The 24,161-nt window shown below is 33.5% G+C and overlaps 5 protein-coding genes across 5 annotated transcripts; 3 read left to right on the top strand and 2 right to left on the bottom strand.

The window, feature by feature from the left end:
- Window positions 1-156: 156 nt before the first annotated feature.
- On the top strand, window positions 157-9,840 carry BX663DRAFT_2534 (P-loop containing nucleoside triphosphate hydrolase protein). Its single transcript, XM_051521882.1, has 6 exons — window positions 157-645; window positions 711-789; window positions 866-1,158; window positions 1,223-9,230; window positions 9,293-9,508; window positions 9,597-9,840. The coding sequence occupies exons 1-6, from the start codon at window positions 230-232 to the stop codon at window positions 9,672-9,674; spliced, it is 9,090 nt and encodes a 3,029-aa protein (XP_051387494.1). The 5' UTR covers window positions 157-229; the 3' UTR covers window positions 9,675-9,840.
- Window positions 9,841-17,500: 7,660 nt separating this feature from the next.
- On the top strand, window positions 17,501-19,028 carry BX663DRAFT_491129 (uncharacterized protein). The gene is made up of 2 exons (XM_051525016.1): window positions 17,501-17,693; window positions 17,769-19,028. Exons 1-2 carry the CDS (start codon window positions 17,564-17,566, stop codon window positions 18,824-18,826), a joined length of 1,188 nt encoding a protein of 395 aa, XP_051387493.1. The 5' UTR covers window positions 17,501-17,563; the 3' UTR covers window positions 18,827-19,028.
- A 56-nt stretch (window positions 19,029-19,084) lies between these two features.
- BX663DRAFT_491125 (Pre-mRNA-splicing factor Cwf15/Cwc15) lies at window positions 19,085-20,095 on the bottom strand. Its single transcript, XM_051525015.1, has 4 exons — window positions 20,078-20,095; window positions 19,646-20,019; window positions 19,370-19,588; window positions 19,085-19,304 (listed from the first exon to the last, which is right to left on the bottom strand). The coding sequence occupies exons 1-4, from the start codon at window positions 20,078-20,080 to the stop codon at window positions 19,178-19,180; spliced, it is 723 nt and encodes a 240-aa protein (XP_051387492.1). The 5' UTR covers window positions 20,081-20,095; the 3' UTR covers window positions 19,085-19,177.
- A 757-nt stretch (window positions 20,096-20,852) lies between these two features.
- BX663DRAFT_491123 (TMEM164 family-domain-containing protein) lies at window positions 20,853-22,076 on the bottom strand. Its single transcript, XM_051525014.1, has 4 exons — window positions 21,920-22,076; window positions 21,411-21,838; window positions 21,149-21,334; window positions 20,853-21,079 (listed from the first exon to the last, which is right to left on the bottom strand). Exons 1-4 carry the CDS (start codon window positions 22,039-22,041, stop codon window positions 20,904-20,906), a joined length of 912 nt encoding a protein of 303 aa, XP_051387491.1. The 5' UTR covers window positions 22,042-22,076; the 3' UTR covers window positions 20,853-20,903.
- Window positions 22,077-22,778: 702 nt separating this feature from the next.
- BX663DRAFT_425205 (uncharacterized protein) lies at window positions 22,779-23,345 on the top strand (the record flags this gene model as incomplete). The annotated part of the gene is made up of 3 exons (XM_051522478.1): window positions 22,779-22,832; window positions 22,912-23,145; window positions 23,199-23,345. Coding segments are annotated over 3 exons (435 nt in total), but the record flags the coding sequence as incomplete, so codon positions are not given.
- Window positions 23,346-24,161: the final 816 nt, after the last annotated feature.

Here is a 24,161-nt window from a genome sequence, read left to right as displayed (position 1 = left end):
GGATACTGTAGCATTATTCTCAAAAAATGTAATACATTTTTTGATCTGACCTACTGCTGCGGAGGAAAAAAGCAGTCTTTTTCAAACTGTCACAAAAATTTAGTCTTTCTATTTTTTTGACATGATAAAGAATAAAATATTTTTTCTCTAACTAAAGTTTTGTTCGTCTGGTTAATTCGTTACTTTTTTATAATACTTTTGTAATTCGTCTTAATATAGAAAAAAAAAAATGGTTAACTCGGACATTTCAGTAACAGAAGCTAATCAAGATGCGATTGACAAAACTTTTAACCCTCTTAATTTTGATTTTATGAAAGCTGTCAGTCAACTATCAACTTTAATTGACAGATCAACTTTTGGTAATGAAAGTTTCGACGTTCTTCATACACCAAACTTAGCAACTTCAAAATCTCAATTACTTGATGCAGTGTCCAAAGCAATGCTTAATCCAAAGTGGACCCTCAGCACCATTTCTTTATTTCGACCTATTGTAATTGACCTTGTTGCTCGCTGGACTTTACCCGGATTCGCAGATTTTTTAGATCATGCTTCCACATTGACAAATACTAGCAAAACTGTATATAAAATTGAATTAATTGCGAAAGCTTTTAGTGTTACTTTGCCTATTATGCCTCAAGTTAAAAGGTAATAGTTTTATATAATTGATTTTATGTATATGTTTATATTTAAGACTAACATGTAAAATATAGCTTAGCGGTAACATATTTTACACATTCAGCATCTTTATTCGAAAGACTAAACCATTTAAATAATTACGATGATTCAAAGGTAATAGAATAAGAAACTTGTAGGAATTGCATAATATCAATATATATATTTCTTTTTTTATTTTTTTTTAAAATAGATTGTGGACGAATTACAAGATCTGCTTTTAACAACTTACAGGTTACTTATTTTTTCAACATCGACATTCAAATCACTTTGGAATTGGGGACCTTTAGTTCAGTTACTTCAGTTTCAAAATCCCTGTATCCGTTATATCACTATCTTATGTCTTAGTAAAGTTTACGGATTAAGTGACGCACAAGTTAAAAGTTTACTATCATCTATTGTTGGTACAGAACACACTTTGGATGAATCAGACAAGCCCTTATATATCACAATCAATGGGGAAAGTGTTGATCTTAGATTTTTAAGGTAAAAAAATAAAATATTTTAAATGTATTAATTTTTATGTTTACTAAAAACTTTGATTTTGTAGTTTATGGGAACAACAGAGTTTAGCAGATACTCAAATATCATACCTGCACAACAATTATATTATAGAGGATGAACATAATGAATTGACAGATAACGACTTATGCTCACTTACAAGTAATTTATGTGGTGTATTACTTCCGAAAACATCACATTCTACATCAACTCAAAGTGCTTCCACCAGACACCCTTATAATCCAAAACTTGTCTTAACAAAAACAACATTTAAAAATTTACATGCTATTAGTCTTACTTTATCTATTGGTACGCCCACATTATTAGAAGGTGTTACTGGTGCGGGAAAAACAGCCCTTATAGAAGAACTTGCTTATCGAACCAATAGAGGAGCAGAACTAGTCAAAATCCATTTAGGTGATCAAACAGATCCAAAAGTATTATTGGGAACCTATGTATCTACTTCTACGCCTGGTTCTTTTCGATGGCAACCAGGCGTTCTTACTACAGCTGTTTTAGAGGGTCGATGGGTTTTAATTGAAGATATCGACTTAGCTCCTGCTGAAGTTTTGTCAGTACTTTTACCTCTTTTAGAGACCAGACATTTGTTTATTCCTTCTCGTGGTGAAAAAATTAAGGCAAAAGAAGGTTTTCAATTATTTGGTACTCGATCATTTGTACCTACAAAATCTGGTAAAGGAATGAGCAATAGAGGTAGTAACTTGATGACCGGTGCCAATTTGTGGACAAGGGTGCATATCGAGCCTCTTTCTTTTGAAGAACTGGAATTGGTAATTCGTAAAAAATATGTTCATATTGGTGATTTTGCACCTCATGTTATGAAGCTCTTTCAAACTGTCGTTGGGCTTTATCAAGATCCAAATTTTTCATCATTATCTTCTTCAACTATGGGAAGATTTTTATCTACTCGTGACTTGATGAAATGGTGTCATCGTGTTGATGTTTTAATTGGAGAGAAATTAAACGATAGTTCAGAAGTTGGAATGGATTTGACTCTTCGACAAGACTTATTCAGCGAAGCAAATGACTGTTTTTGTGGAATGATTTCTGATTATAACGTATGGATGACTGTCCTTGAAACTATTGGACAACCATTACAAATTTCTAGTGAATTAGTTCACAACTATGTAGATCAATACAAGCCTACTTTAGTTGCAAACGAGTCAACTGTTCGAATTGGCCGGGTCAATTTGTCTTCCATTGCTGCTTCTGGAAAGCAAAAACAAAAACAAGCGTTAATTAAACGTGAGAAAAAAAGGCCTTTTGCAACAACAGGTCATGCTTTGCGACTTATGGAAAGGATTGCTGTGTCTATTCATTTAAATGAGCCTGTTCTATTAGTCGGCGAAACAGGTACTGGTAAAACTACAGTTGTACAGCATTTAGCAGATATGATCCATCAAAACTTGATAGTTGTCAACTTGTCTCAACAATCAGATAGCTCTGACCTTTTGGGTGGCTTTAAGCCTGTTGATGGTAAAGTGTTAGCTATTCCATTAAAGGAAGACTTTGAGCGTTTATTTGAAAAAACGTTTTCAGTCAAAAAAAATGTCAAGTTTTTGGAAATGATTCGCAAAACTTTCATTCATCAAAAATGGACAAACTTTGTTGCACTTTTAAGGCAAGCTGTTAAAATGTCTACTCAAAAATTCGAAGCAGAACAAAGTGCAGATAGTAAAAAAGTATCCTCGCCTACTCTTCGTAATGCTTGGAAAACATTTGCTAAACGTGTAGAAGAATTTGAAGTGCAACAGGTTCAATCTCAAAATAAATTTGTTTTCAACTTTATGGAAGGTTCGCTTGTAAAAGCGGTTCGTCGAGGTGACTGGATTCTACTTGATGAAATTAACTTGGCTACTACTGAAACACTTGAGTGTCTTTCTGGCTTGCTTCAAGATGCTCACGGCTCACTGTTACTGACCGAAAAAGGTGACGTTGAACCTATTAAGCGTCATCCTAATTTCCGTCTTTTCGCTTGTATGAATCCTGCTACAGATGTTGGAAAACGTGATTTACCTCCTGGTCTTCGCAATAGATTTACCGAATTTTATGTTCATCCACCTGATAATCGCTATGATGATCTTTTACAAATTGTTAAGCAGTATCTTATTGGTATTGCTACTGGCGACGAGAAGGCATATGATGATGTTGCAGAATTTTATATGAACGCTAAAAAGTTAGCTGCCGAGCACAAGCTTGTTGATGGTGCTAATCAACGCCCTCATTTTAGTATGCGTACTTTAGCTCGTGCATTGACTTATGTCGTTCAAATTTTCCCCATTTATGGTTTAAGACGCTCACTTTATGAAGGCTTTTGTATGACTTTCTTAACTCAGCTTGATAAAGATAGTGAAGTATTGATGCGAGACTTAATCCATAAGACCATACTACGTGGTATACCAAATCCACATAACCTTATCACCCAAATTCCTCGCCAACCAGGTGAAGATTTTATTCAATTTGGTTATTTCTGGTTACAACAAGGCCAGTTCCCACCAAAAGATGATACTCGTTATATTTTGACTGAATCTGTTGAAACAAAACTTTATAATCTCGCACGTGTCATTATGTCTAGAAAATTCCCAGTTTTAATTCAAGGTCCAACTTCTGCTGGTAAAACATCAATGGTAGAATATATGGCAAAAAAGACTGGGCATCGTTTTGTTCGTATCAATAATCATGAACATACTGATTTACAAGAATATCTTGGTACCTATGTCTCTAATAACGAAGGTAAACTTGTTTTCCAGGAGGGTGTGCTAGTTGAAGCTCTTCGTAACGGTTATTGGATTGTTCTTGATGAACTTAACTTGGCTCCATCGGATGTTTTGGAAGCACTTAATCGTTTGCTAGATGATAACAGAGAATTGCTGATACCTGAAACACAGGAAATTGTCAAGCCTCATCCACATTTTATGCTTTTCGCCACTCAAAATCCTGCTGGACTTTATGGTGGCCGTAAAGCTTTATCTAGAGCATTTCGTAATCGTTTCCTTGAGCTTCATTTTGATGATATTCCAGAAAATGAATTGGAGACTATTTTGTCAAAGCGTTGCGCTATTGCACCCTCATACTGTAAAAAACTTGTAATGGTCTATAAAGAGCTAATGGAGCGTAGACAGAGCACACGTATTTTTGAGCAAAAGCATGGTTTTATTACTCTTCGTGATTTATTCCGTTGGGCTGGCCGTGATCCACAAGGTTATCAAGAATTAGCAGAAAATGGTTATATGCTTTTAGCCGAAAGATGTCGTAAAGATGAAGAGAAAAAGATTGTAAAACAAGTTCTTGAAAAAGTTATGAAAGTAAAACTTTCCGAAGAAGATATGTATGACTGTACAAAGCTTGAGGAATTTGCTATTTACGATCGTATACTTAAAGAAAATGCAGCAAAAAGTGGTGAAGATACAAAACTTGTATGGACAAAGGCTATGCGTCGACTTTTTAGTCTTGTTGCTCGTTGCCTTAAACATAATGAACCTGTCCTTCTAGTTGGTGAAACAGGTTGTGGTAAAACAACTGTCTGTCAAATGCTTGCCGAAACTTACAACCGTGAGCTTCATATTGTTAATTGTCATCAAAATACTGAAACTGGTGATTTACTTGGTGGTCAACGTCCTGTGCGTAACAGAGAGTCCCTTGAAGATAATGACAAACAACATCTTTTTGAATGGCATGACGGTCCTCTTGTACAGGCTATGAGAGGTGGTCATTTATTTTTACTAGATGAAATCTCTCTTGCCGATGATTCTGTGCTTGAAAGATTAAACTCTGTTCTTGAGCCTAGTCGTCTCTTAGTTCTTGCTGAAAAAGGTGGTAAAAATGTAGAAGAGCTATATGCTCATACAAACTTCCAGTTTTTAGCTACTATGAATCCTGGTGGCGATTATGGTAAGAAGGAACTTTCTCCTGCATTGAGAAATCGTTTTACGGAAATTTGGGTTCCTTCTGTTACAGATAGAGATGATTTAATCTCAATTATTAATGAGCAAATGTCACATCCTGCTCTTAAAGGTTATAGCAGTAAGATGCTTGATTTTATTGCCTGGTATACTCAAGCTATTGGACAAAGTCGAACTGTTGTTTCTCTTCGTGATATCCTTTCTTGGGTCAAATTTATAAATATAGCTGTTGATTCTGGATTGGATCCCGAACTTAGTTTTGCACATGGTGGCTGTTTAGTATTACTAGATGGTTTAGGGTCTCATGGTTCTTCTGGTTCATTCTTAACTGGACAAACATTAAAAGATTTTAGACTAAAATGCCTTCGTCATCTTTCAGGTAAATTTGAAGCTACTGAACAGGAGATTCTAGGCGATACTAAAGACAAGTTGCAAAATATTGGTGATAAATTTGGTATTGGCCCTTTCCAAATTCCCCGTGGACAATTGACAAAAACGGATATTAAATTTACTTTATTGGCACCAACTACATCTGACAATGCAATGCGAGTAGTTCGTTCTATGCAATTAAAGAAACCTATTTTACTTGAAGGTAGTCCTGGTGTGGGTAAAACCAGTTTAATTTCCGCCTTAGCAGCTGCTTCTGGTCATAACTTGATTCGTATCAATCTATCTGAACAAACAGATTTAATGGATCTTTTTGGTTCTGATCTTCCTGTTGAAGGTGGTAATAGTGGTGAGTTTGCTTGGAGAGATGCACCATTTTTGCAAGCAATGAAAGCTGGCGACTGGGTCTTATTAGACGAGTTAAATTTAGCGTCTCAATCTGTCTTAGAAGGCCTTAATTCATGTTTAGATCATCGTGGCGCAGTATACATTCCTGAACTTGACCGAGAATTTTTCTGTGATAAGGAGTTCCGTGTATTTGGTGCACAAAACCCTCTTCAGCAAGGTGGTGGCCGTAAGGGTTTACCTAAATCATTCGTTAATCGTTTTACACAGGTCTATGTAGAACAATTGACATCAGATGATCTTTTGTTCATTTGCTCTCATCTTTTCCCTGAGTTTGAGCCTGCAACTTTAGCAAAGATGATCGAGTTCAATAGTAGAATGTATGAAGAAACGATGATACGTTGTAGTTTTGGCCGAAAAGGTAGCCCTTGGGAATTTAATTTACGTGATGTTTTCCGTTGGCTTGAATTAATGCAAAAAGATAATGTTAATGACCCTGCTGAGTTCCTTGATATTATTTACATGCAACGTATGCGTACTCATGAAGATCGTGCACAAATTATTCGTTTATATGAATCTGTCTTTAATATTAAGTATGACCGTCCTGCTAAACCACATTACGAAGTTACTGCTGATTCGTTTATTGTTGGCCATTCTCGTCTGGCTAGAAGCCAAACAAATAATCTTACTAATGCACTTGATCATGAGGACCATATTTTACAATCATTTTTATCTCCTCTCCAAGCATTGATAAAATGTGTCGAATCTTCTTGGATGGCCATCTTAACTGGCCCTTCTGCTTCTGGAAAAACATCTCTTGTTCGTTTGCTAAGCAAAATGACTGGAAATCGTTTGGAAGAATTTGCCATGAATAATAGTGTTGATACTATGGAATTACTTGGTGGTTTTGAGCAAGTTGATTTGAATCGCCATCGTCAAGTTATAATTGACACTCTTCGCCAAATGGTTAGCTCTGCATCCAAAAATTTAATAATGTACCTCACTACTCTATCTTCTGGAAATGAACAATATGTTACTGTTTTACAACTTATTCGACAACTTAATGATTCTTGGTATACACTTGAAAGTGAGCAGCAACTGAAACTTACATCAACTGATCCAGAGTCTGGAAAATTGGATTATACTCTTGTATATAATGTTATCAACTGTTTAAATTCTGCATCTGTTATTGATGAACATGCTCAAGAATCTCTTAAAGCTATTACTCAGTCTATTCAGAACCTTCAAAAAATTGAAAAGGAATCTGTTGCTGGTAAATTTGAATGGATTGATGGTCTTTTGATTAATGCTCTAGAAAAAGGTTATTGGCTCCTCGTTGATAATGCTAACTTATGTAATCCATCTGTTCTTGATCGTTTAAATCCTCTTTTCGAGAATAATGGTGTTCTTATGGTTAATGAGCGTGGCCTTGTTGATGGTACAGTTAAGGTTATCAAACCTCATCCTAATTTTAGAATATTTATGACTGTTGATCCTCAAAATGGTGAACTTTCTCGTGCTATGAGAAATCGTGGTATTGAAATCTCCTTGGTAGATTCAAACTGGAATAGCAATGTTCAAGATGTAGTAAAGCTTACTAATTCAATTGGATTACGTGGTCCTCAGCTTCCTTTGATTTTAAACAAACTACAAGAAGAGGCTGTTGCTAAACGTAGACATTTTGCTAAAGATGCAAATGTTCGTGATTACATTTTATTTGCTACTTATCTAGTTGAGCGTCTTCAACGTGGCCAATCACTTAAATTCGCTATTCGTGAGTCATTTTTCCAAGTTTTTGTTGATGTTAAAGAAGCCCCAGAATCACTTATTTCCATGCTTGAAGCCAACCTTGAAGAAGATTTGTTACAAATGATGCTTTCGCCTACTAATTCACCACTTCTTATTGGTGGTCAATTATATCAAGAGGATTCTACACTTGCTACTATTGCGCTTCAAGGCGCTTATCTTATTTATTTATTGCAAACTCTTGATATAGAGAATCCCAGTTCGCTTAGGAAAATCGAGGTTGCTTGTGATTACTTTTTGGAGCATTTAACGTATCAGGATCATGGCGCTCGTCTTCGTTGGTTAAATTATATGTCTCGACAAGTCACTAAATCTAAGTCAGCACTTTTGGAACGCTTATGTTACTTAATTAGAGAGGTATATCAACATCCTCTATACATCGAGCTTTCAAAGATTCGATCTAATTTGAAAAATGACAACAACTTTGTGCTGGAACATACTTTTAATGCATATCGTTTGCTAATTCGACTTTATAAGCAAGAGTATGCTGATAAAAATATGCGTAATGCTACCTATCATCTTAAAATAGGCAACTTAACTTCTCTTCAGCAATCTTATTGCTTTCATGAAGGTCGTTTGTCAGAGAATCAATTATCACATTCTATCATTCCTAAACTTTATCCTTTCTTTGAATCCATTAAATCTGCCTTTACTGTCTGGATCAATCAAGGATGTTATTATAATTGCACTAATGAAGTATTTGAAATATTTAACAAAATATTAGATGCTCGTGATTATGCCTGGAATCTTACTCAAATGCAAAGCCTTAGCTTGGATAATTTCCTGATTATTTTAAGGATAATGAAAGATCTTATGTCTTCTAAAGGCAGTGAATATACATTAATGAATTCTGTCATCGCTCATATTGAGGATATCATGTCTGGTTTTGACTTCAACACTAGTCAATCAATGAAGGCCCTTTGGAAATACTTTTGCCCTTCTACTTTATCTTCAGAATCTTTGCATGAACTTGAAATGAAATTACATAAAGCCAATGAATTGATGAATTGTTACAGATTTGACTCTGATGAAAGCCTCAGCCCTAAATCTCTTGTTTTGCATGCTAAAGTCGAAGCTAAAGAGGCTTTAGTAGAAGGTATTGCTGCGCTCTATGCTATTGATGAAAATGACACTAGTACCTCTGAAAAAGCCATGAAACCACTTCATAACTTACCTGAATATATTAATCGAGAACTTGAATCTTCAACACCTAACTTAGATTCTATAAGAAGAGAAACATATTGGGACACAGCTTTAATACCTATTTACGATTATACTAGCATAGTTACCGAAATGAATCTAATTGCTCAATTATATACAGCTGCATGTGATTCTTCAGACATTAATACAGATGATTTAATTGAGGAATTGATAGAATTCAGAAAATTTGCGTTCACGAAAACATCTCGCCCTCCTTTGGATATGGTTCCTTATCAACGTATCACTTGGCTCTTGGATTCAAAAAAGACAATAAACTTTTCATCTGCATTCCCTGGTATGGTTCAAGATGCAGCTGTTACTTATCATCAGCGTCTTTGGCGCTCAAGTATTTATCAGAAAAATCTTCACCAATTAGTATCTTCTGATGAAGAGAGTGTAAGTAAAAGAAAAGCAAAATTTATATAATCATTTTAATTTTTCCTGTTTTATTTTATTAGGCTTTTGGAATAACTGAAGGTCCTCTTAGTTTATTTGAAAATGTAGAAACAGTTATATGCTTAAATATTCTTAATTCAATTGAGAAAATGCCTGTAGATGCTTATGAAAATGCTCTTACCCAATTAAAGAACTTGAAGAGCTTTTTGGTTTCTAATTTTAATTTGAAGAATAGAAAGCTTCTTGAAGTTGCAATAGTTATCGCTATTGCACGCCAGGTATATATTCTTCTTTTTCCTTTTTCTTTTATAGATAACATGTCTAATATTGATTTTTATTATTATTAGTTATTAAATGCATCTTTAGAAGCCGACAACAATAAACAATTCGAAGCCATTATTCACCAATTTAATCATATTGCCTCATTTACTCATACTATTTTGAAATTCTCTATTTACTCAACTGAAAATATCACTCCTCAATTTAATACTGCTGTAGATATTCTCCTTCAAATTTTGGAACTTGCAAAAGCTGCTAAAATTAATTCATTTTACATATCAGCACTCCATGCTATTAAAGACAGTATCCAGAATTTACAACATCAAAACAATGATGGCTTCTATACTTCTATTGGAAAAGCACGTGTCTTCTTGGGATTAGCTTTTGTCTCCGCATACATTCCTGATTATCCTGTCGATCCTACTTCTGAGCCTCGTCTTCGTGTTAACTTGTTACAAAATAAGAAGCAAGAGTATCTTGATAATATTGAAGTTCGTATGGATATCGAAAAAATTTACACTGGAAGTATTACAAACAAGCAGATTGAGAAAGATCAGGCTGGTTTAACACAAGTCAATAGTGAATTAGCTCATAGCGCAACTACTTTTTCACTACGTCCTACTCAATCTCAATTAGATGAGATTTTTGTGGATTTACGCTATTTGCAAAAGAGTATGCTTGACCGTAATATTGAGAACTTATTGCATGATCTTGAGGCTAATGGAGTTGATTCAGTATTACAACGTGAGGCTCTCTTACAGGGAAATGCTCTCCAATTTGTTGATAGAGTCCAGCAAAAGTTCCCTTTATATAAGGATATTCTTCAGCCACTTATCGTAGCAGTAAATGATATTAAGTATGGTTTACGTATATTGACAACTACTGCTAGAAAGGATTCTACTGATAAGTTCTTATTTAAAATTATTGAACTTCTTATCCGTAATCCTGATGTTTCTCATCATGCTGAAGACCTTGATTGGCATATACTTGCAACGCCGGATAAGCTCTCGACTCTTAAAGAGATTATATTCAGTAGAGCTCCTACGAAAAGAAAATGGGCTTTTTATCTGCGTCTTTTAATTGTAATTCTTCAACGACTTGTTATTAACGTCAACACTAATGGATTTATGAAGGCAGTCGATCTTATCTCTGTTAATTTATTATTCAGCGAAATTATTCAGGTTTGGAAGTCTGCTGAAGAGTATAAACAAAAAATGGATGCAGAGAAAGAAGCTCTCTTCAAGACACGTGCTAAAAAGTATGAGCCTCCTACTGATGAAGAACTTGAAGCAGAAGATTTAAGAAAAATTTTTGCTGATTTCAATGAAGACTTTGCTGACTTAAATATCGAGGATAATGATCAACCTAAGAAGACCACTACTCCTACTAAGGTTGAGGAGACTTCTGTATTAGATGAAGAGGATATTTATCGTATTGGACATCTTCATAGATTCTTCTTTGAAACCTATAGCCATGATATATGTTCCCGTATTGAAAAATCTTGGGATCGCGAAGCTATTCAATCCTATGCCGCTGCTAGCAAGCTTGCTTCTATGACGAATTCTACTTTTACTGATTATATGGATTGTGCTTATAATGCCGGTCATCTTCGTGCTACTTCATTAACTATCAATCGTCTTCAATCTGAAAATTCTTTCGGAGTAACTAGTGATGATATTTACGATTTCTATCAAAGCGAAAATGTGAGTGAAGCTAAACGTGTCGAACCTATTATCAATCGCTTTAAGGCTCGTGTCTTGCAACTTTCTGAACAATGGCCGGAACATGCTATTTTAGAGCAATTGGTTGTTATTTGTGATCGTATTTTGGCATTTTCTATTTTATCGCCTATTGCTAAGTTTTTGACTGGCGTAGAACTTTTATTACAAAAATCTGAAGATTGGGAAGCTTATGCTGCCAAACACGTTTCATTGAAAGATCAACGTGAGGAGCTTATAAGTTTAATCGTCAGTTGGAGACAATTGGAACTTAATTGCTGGCCAAAGCTTTTAGCCGCTCAGGAACAATATCATCAGAATGCTGCTTTCAAATGGTGGTTCCATCTCTACGATGCTGTAAATAATATCTCTTTTGAAGTAGATAACGAAGAAGTAAATAGAAAGAATACTCAGGAATTACTTGGTGCTCTCGATCAATTCATTCAAACTTCTTCGGTTATTGAACTTGAACCTCGTCTCAAGATGATTAACAGTTTCTATCGTCAAACCAAGATCCAAGCTCAACTTTCAATTTCTTCTGATGAAAAGTTGAATTATGAAAGAACAGCTGCAATCCTATATAATGTCTATCTATATTATTCACAATTCCAAGAACATGCTAACACTATGCTTGCTCAATTACGTAAGCCTATCGAGAAAGAATTGAAGGATTTTGTCAAGATCGCGACATGGAAGGATGTTAACATTTATGCTCTTCGACAGAGTGCATCAAAGACACATAGACAGCTTCATAAATGTATTCGCAAGTATCGTGAAGTTTTAAATAATTCAATGCTGACAGTTATTGCAAATTATAATGAAGAACATGCTATGTATCAATATAATGATGAGAAGCGCTATACTAAGGATATTAACCGTGGTCTTGTTGACCAGCTTTTCCAACCTAATTTATGGATTGGTGCTCTTACTGTACCTAATCAAACTTCAAAGTTTGATTGGTCTTCTGCTCCCTCTGTCAAACAATATTTAAGTAATCTTCATGTCACTCTAGATAGGATGCGTCTTTATTGTCGTAAAGACATTTTTGTTCCTGACGATGACATTAAAGAGCTTCCATTAGAAATTTTCATGACTGAAATGATCGAACAAATCAAGCACTTCCAGAAAGAAACACCATCTGTCATGACTGAAGAAAACAAATCTCTTGTCAAACATCAAAAATTACTCAAGAAAAAGGCTTTAGTTGACTTTTTAAAGGAGCTTCGCCGACTTGGTCTTAAATCACGTCTTGGTAAAATGAGGGAACAAAATTCTGATAATTCTATCCTTTTCGGTCAACAAGTAGCAGACTTAGAAAATATTACTATAGCTAAAAATCTTCAAAAGGAAAAGCTATCCAGTTACTCATATGTTAATGGTGATATGATCGAGCAATGGAAGAAGGCTAATGATTACTATTTCCGTTGTATTGCTAGAATGACGCATTTAAGAACAATTAGTAATACAAACGTCAGTAAAGATCTTTCTATGCTTGAAGTTGAACGTTCTCTGAGTGCTACTGAACATATGTTTACGCTTATCAATAAGGAACGTAATTTATTAGCTCGTGTTGAAAAACATATACAAATCCTCCAGGGTACTGCTGTACAACTTGCTGCCTTATACGACTCTTTCTCTGAAGGACAAAGCTTGGTTAATGATGCACAAATCGGCTGTCGTCTAACAAATTATAAAGTACATATTGACAAACTTTCATTACTTATGAAAGAAGCTGTAGAGATTCTTAGTCTCCAAGCTAGCCCTATTAACCTTCAAATGTTGAAGGAGCTACAGGATAACTCTCGAGATATTCAAAAAATACAGAAAACTATTGATTATTGGTTTGTTCAACGCTATCTTTATCCCAAGAGCACTACTGGACTTGATTTTTCCTTAATATCTACAGATATTGAAGAGCAAATTAAATCTCATACCGAAAAGCTTAAATCAGTCTGTAATGTCCTTGTTAACATCATGCAAGTCTTACCTGAAGCCAGTCATGTTTTATTCCCTATCACTCAATATATAGAGAATATTCGTTTACCTTCTACAATGTTAGAAAATGAAGAGCAAAACAAAAATGTAACAATGATTGATCTTCGTGAAAAGGTGTATAGTTTAATTGAAGCTGCTTTAGTGTCTGTTCAAGATTTAAAGAAAATTAATTTGTCTGCAGAAAAAACGAAATCTGAACTTACTGAAGAAGAAAAAGAGGAACAAGAACACGAAATTATGAGTGATGATTTTATTCGTGTGCAAAATAGTAAACAATTTGATTTTGTCAACGCACTTCATCTTGAGGCTGCTTCAAAACGCTGTGTTGAGATTTTGACAATTGCTCATAATTTAATTACTTCCTCTCAGGACAATCTTGTTACTCAAGAAATTTCTCATCTACTACATGAAGTATATCCTTTCCTTCAACAGTATATGCTTATTGTTCAACATACTCTTAGTAAAATGGTGATTCATCATAAATCCATGGCCAAGTTGACATATTGCTTGATTAATTCTTTCAGTATTATTATTACAAAGGGCTTCTGTATACCTGCTGGTTATGATGAGGACGAAGAAGGTGAAGCTGATGGTACAATGACAGGTACAGGTATCGGAGAAGGTGAGGGTAGTAAGGACGTTAGTGAACAAATTGAAGATGAGGAACAAGTCCTAGGTACTCAAAATGAAGAACGTAGTAATGATGATAAACAAGATACTAAAGAAGAAAAGAATGGTATGGATATGGAGAATGATTTTGATGGTAACCTTGAGGATATGGAACAGCAAGATGAAGATAAAGATGAAGAAGATTCTGAAAGTTCAGATGAAGAAGAACCTGATGAACAGATCGGTGATGTTGATGATATGGATCCAGACGCAGTTGATGATAAAATGTGGGGCGATGAAGCTGAAGAAAATCTTAAAGAAAGCGATAAAACAGTTGAAGATCAAGGCAACCAACAACAACAACAACAGGAATCTGAAATTGTTGCCAAGGAAGAAAATGATCAACAGCCTGAATCAAAGGGACAAAAACCTGAAATATCAGAAAACAATGAAAAGCAACAAGAGGCAGATGGAGATGAAGGTGACGGAGATGAAGAAATGGATGATCAGAATCAAGATGGTGATGAAGAAGAAGAAGAGGCTGATGGCGAGGGAGAAAATGAAGACGAAGTTGAAAACAGGGCTGGTGAACAGTTAAATGCTGAAATACCAGAAGCAGACACTTTAGAATTACCTGATGATATGAATCTTGATGGAGATGATGAAGGAGAAGAGGGTGAAGAAGGACAGGATATGGATAATCTGATGGATATGGATGAACAAGTTGAACAGAATGAAGAACAACTAGCTGAAGAAGATGAAAATGTTGAACCATTCCATGATGCTTTAGACGACGTTGAACAAAATATGAATGATGAAGATGAAGAAATGGTGGATGCATCTGCTGAAGTGGACACAGAATTTGGAGAAGGAGATGATAAAGAAGAGAAAAATACACCTAGTGATGAGGAAAAAGAAGAAGATGAGGAGCTTGCACCAAATGTTGGCGATTCAGAACAGAACAAGAAGAATGGGCAAATTGATGAAGATGAACAAGATGGAGATGAAGAAAACAAAGCACAAAATCGTGAGCAGCCAAATAGTGATACCACTGCTGATAATCAATTTGGAGTGCAAGGAGAATCTGGTAAGCAAAGTAGAAGTTCAGCTGGTAAAAAGGAAGGCGAAGATAATACTGCCAACACCGATGATGCTGAAGATGAAAATACAGAAAAAAATGAGCAGAAGAGTAAATCTGAAGGTGGTGCTAACCAAGCTAGTAATGAAGTAGACGATACTGATGAGGATGAACAAGGAGATGAAAATGAAGAAAAGAATGCTACTGAACCTCAATCTAACCCTCAAAGAAGTCTAGGTGATGCTCTTGAAAAATGGCGTAGAAGACTTGCTGACCTTAATGATGAAGCTGAAAATGAAGAAGAAAATGTAAATACTGAAGAGGATAATAAGACTGATAAGCCCGATGCAGAGGATGCAAAGGTTAATGAAAATAACTCATTTGAGTACATCAAAAATGATGAAGAAGCTCATGATATGCAAACAATGGGCAATGCACAGCCTGATCAAATACAAGATTTGAAAATGGGTGCTGTAGATGAGGAAAAGGAGGAGTCTAAAGAAACATCTGGTGATATGGAAGTTGATGATCAAGTAGATGATGTGGATACTATGCCTTTGCCTAGAGATACACTTGATACATCTGGATTAGCAGATATGCAAGGTGCTATTCTTAGTAAGAAACTACCTGAGCAGCAAATAATAGATGAGACTGAAATATTAACGATGGATGAATCAGTTGTGTCCCGTGAACCTCTTGAAAAAGAGGATATCGAACGCATGAGGGAAGAACTTGAAACTAAAGTAACTGATTGGAGAGAAGAAGGTCGAGATATTAATAAAGCTCGTGAACTTTGGCAGGGATATGAAAATTTAACCCACGATCTTGCTATGGGATTATGTGAGCAACTTCGATTAATATTGGAACCTACATTAGCTACAAAGCTGAAAGGTGATTATCGTACCGGTAAACGTCTTAACATGAAAAAGATTATTCCTTATATCGCAAGTCAATTTAAGAAGGATAAAATATGGTTACGTCGTACTAAACCAAGTAAACGTCAATACCAAGTTATGATATCTGTTGATGATTCGAAATCTATGTCTGAATCCCACTCTGTTCAACTTGCATATGAGGCTTTGTCCCTTATATCAAAGGCACTTTCACAGCTTGAGGTAGGCGACATTTCAATTACATCTTTTGGTGAACGTGTTCGTTTATTACATCCTTTCGACCAACCTTTCACAGCAGAATCGGGTGCTCAAGTTATTCAACAATTTACTTTTGCCCAACAAAAGACATATGTGAAAAATTTGATTGAGACTTCACTTGGACTTTTTGAGAATGCCAAACATTCTGGGCCCAGCCATGGTGAACTTTGGCAACTACAATTAATTATCTCAGATGGTATTTGCGAGGACCACGAAACACTTCGTACTCTTGTTCGACGTGCTCTGGAACAACAAATCATGATTATCTTTATTGTTGTAGATAACAAGCCAGAAAAGGATTCAATTTTGAATATGACAAACGTTAAGTATGTGATCAAAGATGGCAAATATACTATTCAAATGAATCAATATCTAGAAACATTCCCCTTCCAATATTTTATGATCTTACGTGATATCAATTCTCTTCCTGAAGCCTTATCTGATGCTTTACGACAATATTTTAGTTTTGTTTCATCTTAATTTTTATATCTTTAACCATTCATTTATATATACAATACAGTTTAAATTATTTGAATAAAATAAAATAAAATAAAACAAATTTATTATGCTTAATCTTTATATAACTATTAAAAGTTCCTGTTATTTCCTATTATCAATGTAGTTTTAATTTATACATCATACATATTATTTCATAAATAAATAACAGATGAATTACTACCAGCTTGTCTAACGTAGCATTTATACTACTTGATCAAACAAGTTTTTAAAGGAAGAACATAAATTGATTGTTTTAAACATTTTATATTAAAATTAAGAATACTGATAGTAATAGTTATATTAAACAATATGATTACAAATCGACGGCTGTTTAAACCCTTCTTTTTATTATTGTTATTATAAATATTGGTATCTTTTGTAATGGTGTCCCAATCGGTTTTAATGTTAGAAAACCTTAATACATGTATATATATATATATAAAAAGATGTATTTATGCATTTCGTGTAATCTTAAGATAAGCGATCTTCAATTACTTTAAACCACTGATCTAGACCTATATTCAGACTGGTCTCTAATTTAACCGTTCAAACTATGATGTAAGCTAAATATTTATACATACATTCATATACATATTTCAATCATAATAACAATAAAAATTTAAAATATTTTTATTCTTTTCCTTTTTGACAGTTGATAAGAAGAAACTGAGTTTGAGTACGTTTTGATATTTGTTTTATACAATTGTTATAGCAATAAATGACTAATTGCAAGTATTTAAAATTTTCTATAGATCTGTTTCTACTAATAAATTAATATCACTATAGACAATATCAAAGATCTTTAACTGTAATTATTTTATTTATACATCTTACCATTTTTTTTATTTTCAAGGTAATACCGAAATTTTGCGTAGCAACTTTGCACTATGCAACAATTTTTTTTTTTTTTTTTTTTTTTTTTTTTTTTTTTTTTTTTTTTTTTTTTTTTTTTTTTACTGCGGTAAACAGGTGATACATAATGATGAATAAAAAGGCTTTCATTGAATGCGTTATATCTCTTTCATACATAAAATGCTATCAGATAACACCTGCTCACTGTCAGTTGAACTCTTGCCAGAGTTTGGTTGGTCGATTAACAATAAATCTATTTATGGACCATGCTCTGTATTTCAAGGTAAAAAAAAAAAAAAAAGGAGGAACAAGTAAATTGAAGCTAAATAGAAGAATTGGATCTAAATCGATTGAATAGGAAATGTAAAATTAAACATAAAATCATTAGACCTTGTTATTAAAAGGGTTCGACTTGTCTTCCATGCTTTCGAAACCATTCTACCATTTGACATATCTCCTGGTATAATACGTGCTACTAAAGAGAATATTTTTTGTGTACAGCATATCCTTTGGGAATCCAATGAACAGGCTTTGACGCTAAACAAAAGATCAGAATATTCTTTCCCTTTCATTGTTCAGATGCCTTTAATTCAGTTTCCTCCTTCTGTAAATCATCCTAACTATCAATGTGATTATCAAATCATTGCAATTCTGGACACACCTTCTTCTTTACTCAAGGGCACATCTCAACCCATTCGTACCTTTACTTCTATCCTTTACATGCCATTTATCGATACAACCCTGTTGAAGTCACCCTTCATGGCAGAGGCTCAAAAGGGACCTTTGTCAGTCAAGGTGAGAATGCATACGTGCGACTATGTGCCGAATGATAGTCTATCTCTTTATATACGAGTAGACAGTAGTAATAACAAAACAAGTTTGAAAAAAAGAATAAGCGGTACTGAATCTCTGTCATATGTATCCATAAAACTCAAACTTATTCAGATAATGCATGTGGTTGCCTTTGATGATATAAGTGATCAAACTCGGGTTATTACAACTAAAACCCATAAATTACTGTTGATAAACACTTTAGACAATCAACAAAGTTCTTATTGCGAGGCTGATTTAAAACTAGCTATTCCTGCGGATATTACACCTTCTTATGATTATGGCAGGCTCGTTCGTTTTTCATATAGACTTCAAATTAACGTAGAACAAAAGAGGCTCTTTGGTGGAATATGGAACTATAATGTGCGCTTAAATGATATACCCATCACTATCGGTACTCTAGGCTATGGGATCAAGAGCTCGAGTGATCTTGAGGCTTATTCTGTCTTTCAACAAGAAGGATCAGATACTAATTTAAAACCCAAATTTATAAAGGTAATTGAATACGAGGATGCACTACCCATATACGATCCTAGTCAATTACCATCTTATGAATCTTTTATATCAAATATACCAGCAAATTAGCAAAGCCTTCTTCATTGTAAATAATATGATATACAGTTTATTATTATTAAGATATTATCTATGAAATAAAATTGTTATATAGAAAAGATTACTAGTAGTTCATAAAAGTACATTTACAAGCAAAGATGTATTGTAAAGATTGGTTTAATTATATTAATGTACATGTAGGTAGAGAAGCTGGCTTAATGTGCGTAATGATGAGTTTTTTTTTTTTTTTTTTTTTTTTATTTTTCCTTTTTTTTTTATTTTTCACTATTTATTTTATGATAATAAATAATCTTCATGTACAATACATGTTTCTTCCTCCTAATTTATAGAAACAAGCAGACCATTCTTAACCATCATGTTTATTTAATGAATATATTTATGAAGGAACTTTCTATGGAAATCAGAACGTAACATATCATTTACAAATCTCTTTTTAGGTTTATCATCTAGTCCTCTTGCTTGGTTTTTGAAAATAACATCATCATCCCATCTGATTTCAGTTTAACTATTAATATAGCGTCTCTTTATAAACCGATTATGCTTTTTTTTTCTTACCTTCTTTTAACACTAAAGTCACGCTTTTCATTACCAATGTTTAATAGAGGATTACCTCGCATGGCTTCTGCTTCTTTTGCAGCTTCTTCTTCTTCTCTTGCTTCACGTTCTTGTCGTTCTTTCTCTTCTGCACGCTCTTTTCGTATACGTTGTAAAGTAGCTAATAATTCTGCTGCGTTGTCATCGTCGTCACTATCGTCGTCATCATCATCGTCATCACTATAAAACAAGGAATAAGTAAAGATCGGAAACCAATAATAATAAAGGGAGCACTACCTACTACTACTACTACTACCACCACTCCCATCGTCATCACTTTCATTATCACTTTCATCTTTATCTAGTTTTGCTAGCCTTTCCGCTTCTGCCATTAATCTTTGCTTTTCTTCATTTGGTTGTTCTTCTTGTTGCTGTTTAATCATACGAGTAGTGGAAGCACCTCCAGATTTTTCTTCATAATATTCTCTTTCAGCTCGTCTTAATTCTTCTAATAATTCTTCTCTACTTCCAATTTCCTCAATTGTTCCTTGACCGGGTTGTCTAAATTTAAGTTTTGTGTGTGAAGCTAAATCACGAGCACTATATTGAAAACTAGGTGCAGCATTATCGTTTCCTCTTGCAGGATCAAAAGTAGGACGAGCGGCAGTTGTCTAAGAAGAAATATATAATTAGTTTTGTTTTAATTATTTAATGAATTACTTGATTTACCATTTGTTAATATTGTTCACAAATAAATAAATAAATTAAAAAAAAAAAAAAATAGATTGTTATTCTAGTAATAATAATAATAAAAAAACGTGACTCGTTATTTTTTTATTTTTTTATAGTGGGTATACATAGACTGAATTTAGTTTGTTATCGTATCTTTGACATCCACAACGTGATACAAATTCTTCCTGCTGCTTAGATTTTATATATCTTTCAAGTTGTACATCGTAGACCCTATAATAATAACATCATCTTATCAACCCAAAATGAATAACAGAGAGTTTAGATCGGAGAAGAAGTTATCCGTCGCCCAAAGATTTAAACTTGAAGAGAAAAAAAAAAAAAAGGCTGCAAATAATAGCGAAGAAATATACATCTATGTATATGTATATCTATCTTTGCATATTGAAAGACAATTGCTTATATCAAATCCAAGAAATACAAGTATAGTATTACTCAAGTAGTAAAAAGAACAGAAAAGAAAAAAACACTCTTTTTTATTGAACTATACCATGTTGAAACTTAGTCCAACCATTTACTCTGTAGTTTGCAAATGATAATACAGACAGAAGCAGGAAGAATATAGACATATATAAATAAATATATGCAAACCTTACTCTATTGAAGCTCTACATCCGAGTATCAAAGTCGCTGAAATAAGAAATCCAATTGATAAAGTAAAGGCCATATATGTATACATTCAAACACTTTTTGAGAAGAAGAATTATTATTATGAGCCTCGACTTACATATTGTATCAAGTGTATTTAATTTTCTTTTTTTTTCCTTAATAATAAACTATCATTATTTTATTTATAAAATGAGGGCTAAATCTTTTTCGATTTCTTTCTATTATCTACTACTACAGCAGCGGGAATCTTTTTAAGTGGCATAAATGCTAAAATAGCTTCAACACAAATAAATCGTGTAACAAACTTGAAAACAAATGCAACTCCATACATGACAACTCTATAAAAACGTCCAAGCTTCAATAAAATTTTAACTAAAAAAAAAAAAAAGAAAATTAGGAATAATGTATAATTCTCTCTTTTGTGCTGTGTTCTAACTTTACTTGGTGGAGGTGCCCACATATAATTTAAATTAAAACCTGAAATAAGAGAAATTAAATGAAGCAGAGGGGTATGGAAAAAGCCATAAGAAAAGAAAGATAACAGCAAAACTTCCTTTGATTTTGGTAATACAACATATCGACGACTATAAATCATGTAAATAGGCACAACAAGTAATAGTATATGCTCTATATATAATGTTATGGATAAAGGTTAATTGTATATGTATATTATGAACAAATAATATAACTTTTTTTTTTATACCGGCGAAAAAATTAAATGTTTCACCAATCATAGAATGCTCTCTTAGATCAGGAAAAGCAAGTGCAGCTAAAGCGCCCCATTGAATATGTAAATACATATTAAAGAATACATGAGGAATAGGCGAGGTCTTGTCTGGATAAACCAATGTGAATAAAAGCAATGTACCGCTCATATGACATGGTTGCAGCATAAACCACACTCTATTACGAAGTATTTTATGAGTCAAAGTTAATAATAATGAACAAATAAGAGCAAGTGTCATTCCTCTTTCAGATAAGGATGCTCTAAAGGGAGGTCGAAATTGTGTCAAGAGTTTATAATTTTCGGTGCCAGGTCGAAGTAACCTACGAAATAAGATAAACGTAGCAAAGATATAGATACTAGCAAGAAACATAAGCTCCAAGGCATGTTGACGAGGATGATTGTACCTAAATAATATGTATTATTCGATCGAAACTTCATTTTATTGTTTTCAGTATTATTATTATTATTATTTTTTTTAGACATACCATGAACCATATGAAGATTGTGCCCAATCTGTTTCTATTGGAACATTGGCAGCAATCATCTTAATCCAACTTTCCACTTTTGAGATTGAAGGTTCCAATAATTCTGAAAGATAGTTTACCATCCTGTCTTCTTGAGGGAATAGTGAACAAAAAAAAAAAAAAAAAGAAAAAGTAAAAGAAAAAAAAAAAGAAGACAAATAGAAAACAAGAAAAAAAAAAAAAATAGCCTCCTTTCTTTTATTAAATAATAAAACAACAACAGTAACAAATAAAAACAAGTAAATCCAAAACTCCTCTTTACCCCCAAATCCTGGTCAATGAGCGGAATTTTTTTTTTTTTTTTTTTTTTTTTTTCATGTTTTATTTCGCAGCTTATTTTTTCTTTCTTTTTTCATACAGTAATACTAAAATGTCAAATTCAAGGAATTTTCATTCATCTTCTTCTAGAAGAAGATCACGTAGCCCAGCCAGAACAAATCGACATAGACACGACTATGAAGATCAAGTAATTTTATTATTATTATTATTATTTTCACATTTAGATTGTTTTTATAGTAGTATTTATTATCTATAATAGAGAAAATATGATTTACCTAGGAAAAGTGGCGAAAATAATAAGTATAGGTATGAAAGTGGTGATAGGCATCATCATCATCATGATTCTAGAAATAGACAACATAATGAACGTGATAAATCATATGAAAGATCGTATCGTGATGACAAAAGAAGAGATAGAAATGCCCATTATGAAGATGAAAGAGATCACTCAAGAGGTTCTTCAGGCAGCTATGATGGCAATAGAAGAAACCATCAGGGAGACAGATTTTTTGATGATCGTAGAAGACCTGAAAATCTAGAACCTAACATCAATGTTGTTTTGAGAAATTTACCTGATAAAGCTAGAGAAGTCGATGTATATTTTTTTTTAATAAAAAAAGCTGCCATCTTCGAACAGCATTTTTTTTTATCTAATCAATAACTTGAACAAGTAGATTCAAAACAAATTAATCGAAATGGGAGCTAGTATTGATGATGTCTCACTCATCAAAGACCGTGATACAGGAGAATCTAGGAAGTTTGCATTTGTTCGTTTTACTAGTGTTGGCCATGCCATTCAGTTTGTAGAAAGATATAATACTTTTGAAATGGATTCCTATTTTGTCCGCGTTGATTATTGTAAAAAGAATAAACAAGATGAGGATAAAGAGGAATGGCGTTGTACTAAGGTAATATATTAAAATAAATAGAACTCTAATTCAAAATAATCATTATTTCATAGTGTGGTAGCTTTAATCCTGTTAGTCGTCGTGCCTGTGTAGAATGCAGACAATCATTTATTTGTAAGTTTTTTTTATTATTTGGAAACTACTTGATGAGTAAAGCTTTGTTAAATAACTTTTATATATATATACACATGTATATATAATAATAATAGCTGAAGCTGTTGAAACAAGAACTTATAATGCTGAAGCAATAGAGATAAATGACGGAACAAAGGATATTGCTACAATTCCTAGTAAAATGTTACTTTTGCGACAATTGGATCATTTATCAACTGAAGAATCTATCTATAATGCTGTTCAATCATTGCAAGGTGTTTATCGTGCTATTTTAATTAGAGATAAATTGACAAAAATGTCATGCGAATTTGCATTTGTAGAATTTATCGACGTAAAGGTACTTTTTAATGGAAGAGAATTGGGATTAACAAATTTATTAATATTTTCTTAAAAAAAAAAAAAGTCTGCATCTTTGGCATTAGAATATGCTAGGGAACTTTTAGTTATTGATGGACGTAGAGTACTTGTATCCTTTGCAAGGCCAGACAGTTTTATACCAGTTTATGGACAGTCTGAATGGGCTATTTCTACAGATACAATGGAAGGACTTTGGGCTTATTGGGATAAAAATGTTTATGCTTCAGAATACTCATTTGCCATTGAAGAAGAGAGGAGACGAAAAGAAGAAGAAAGGAAGCGCATAGAGCAGGAATTAGAAAAAGCAAGAGAAGAAGAGCAAAAAAAGGCACAGCAAGCAAAAAGCAGTTTAGAAGATGATTTAAGTGCTTTTTATGCTGACATGGATGCTTTTGGAGCAGAAAGTAGTAGCAAAGATTCTGATATATTTTCAGTTCCTAAACTGAATTAAAAATAAATAGTTATAGTAACATACTTTATTTATGAATGGATGTTATTATTTTTAATGAGCCATGTATTCAAATTAATCCAAAACATTGACTGCA

This window comes from Cokeromyces recurvatus (genome assembly GCF_025118155.1).
Source record: "Cokeromyces recurvatus strain NRRL 2243 chromosome Unknown BX663scaffold_1, whole genome shotgun sequence".
Taxonomy (NCBI): domain Eukaryota; kingdom Fungi; phylum Mucoromycota; class Mucoromycetes; order Mucorales; family Mucoraceae; genus Cokeromyces; species Cokeromyces recurvatus.
This window is presented reverse-complemented; position numbering and strand designations above follow the sequence as displayed.

Bases quoted from the DNA above. Each gene is read 5' to 3' on its own strand.
- BX663DRAFT_2534 (XM_051521882.1), top strand. From the start codon at position 230: ATGGTTAACTCGGACATTTCAGTAACAGAAGCTAATCAAGATGCGATT. The intron at 646-710 runs GTAATAGTTTTA...TGTAAAATATAG, and splicing joins ATTATGCCTCAAGTTAAAAG to CTTAGCGGTAACATATTTTA. The intron at 9,231-9,292 runs GTAAGTAAAAGA...TTATTTTATTAG, and splicing joins TATCTTCTGATGAAGAGAGT to GCTTTTGGAATAACTGAAGG.
- BX663DRAFT_491129 (XM_051525016.1), top strand. From the start codon at position 17,564: ATGCGTTATATCTCTTTCATACATAAAATGCTATCAGATAACACCTGC. The intron at 17,694-17,768 runs GTAAAAAAAAAA...TCGATTGAATAG, and splicing joins ACCATGCTCTGTATTTCAAG to GAAATGTAAAATTAAACATA.
- BX663DRAFT_491125 (XM_051525015.1), bottom strand. The intron at 19,589-19,645 runs GTAGTGCTCCCT...CTTGTTTTATAG, and splicing joins GGTAGTAGTAGTAGTAGTAG to TGATGACGATGATGATGACG. The intron at 19,305-19,369 runs GTAAGAAAAAAA...AACTGAAATCAG, and splicing joins GACTTTAGTGTTAAAAGAAG to ATGGGATGATGATGTTATTT.
- BX663DRAFT_491123 (XM_051525014.1), bottom strand. From the start codon at position 22,041: ATGGTAAACTATCTTTCAGAATTATTGGAACCTTCAATCTCAAAAGTG. The intron at 21,839-21,919 runs GTATGTCTAAAA...CATATTATTTAG, and splicing joins CAATCTTCATATGGTTCATG to GTACAATCATCCTCGTCAAC. The intron at 21,335-21,410 runs GTATAAAAAAAA...CATTATATATAG, and splicing joins AACATTTAATTTTTTCGCCG to AGCATATACTATTACTTGTT.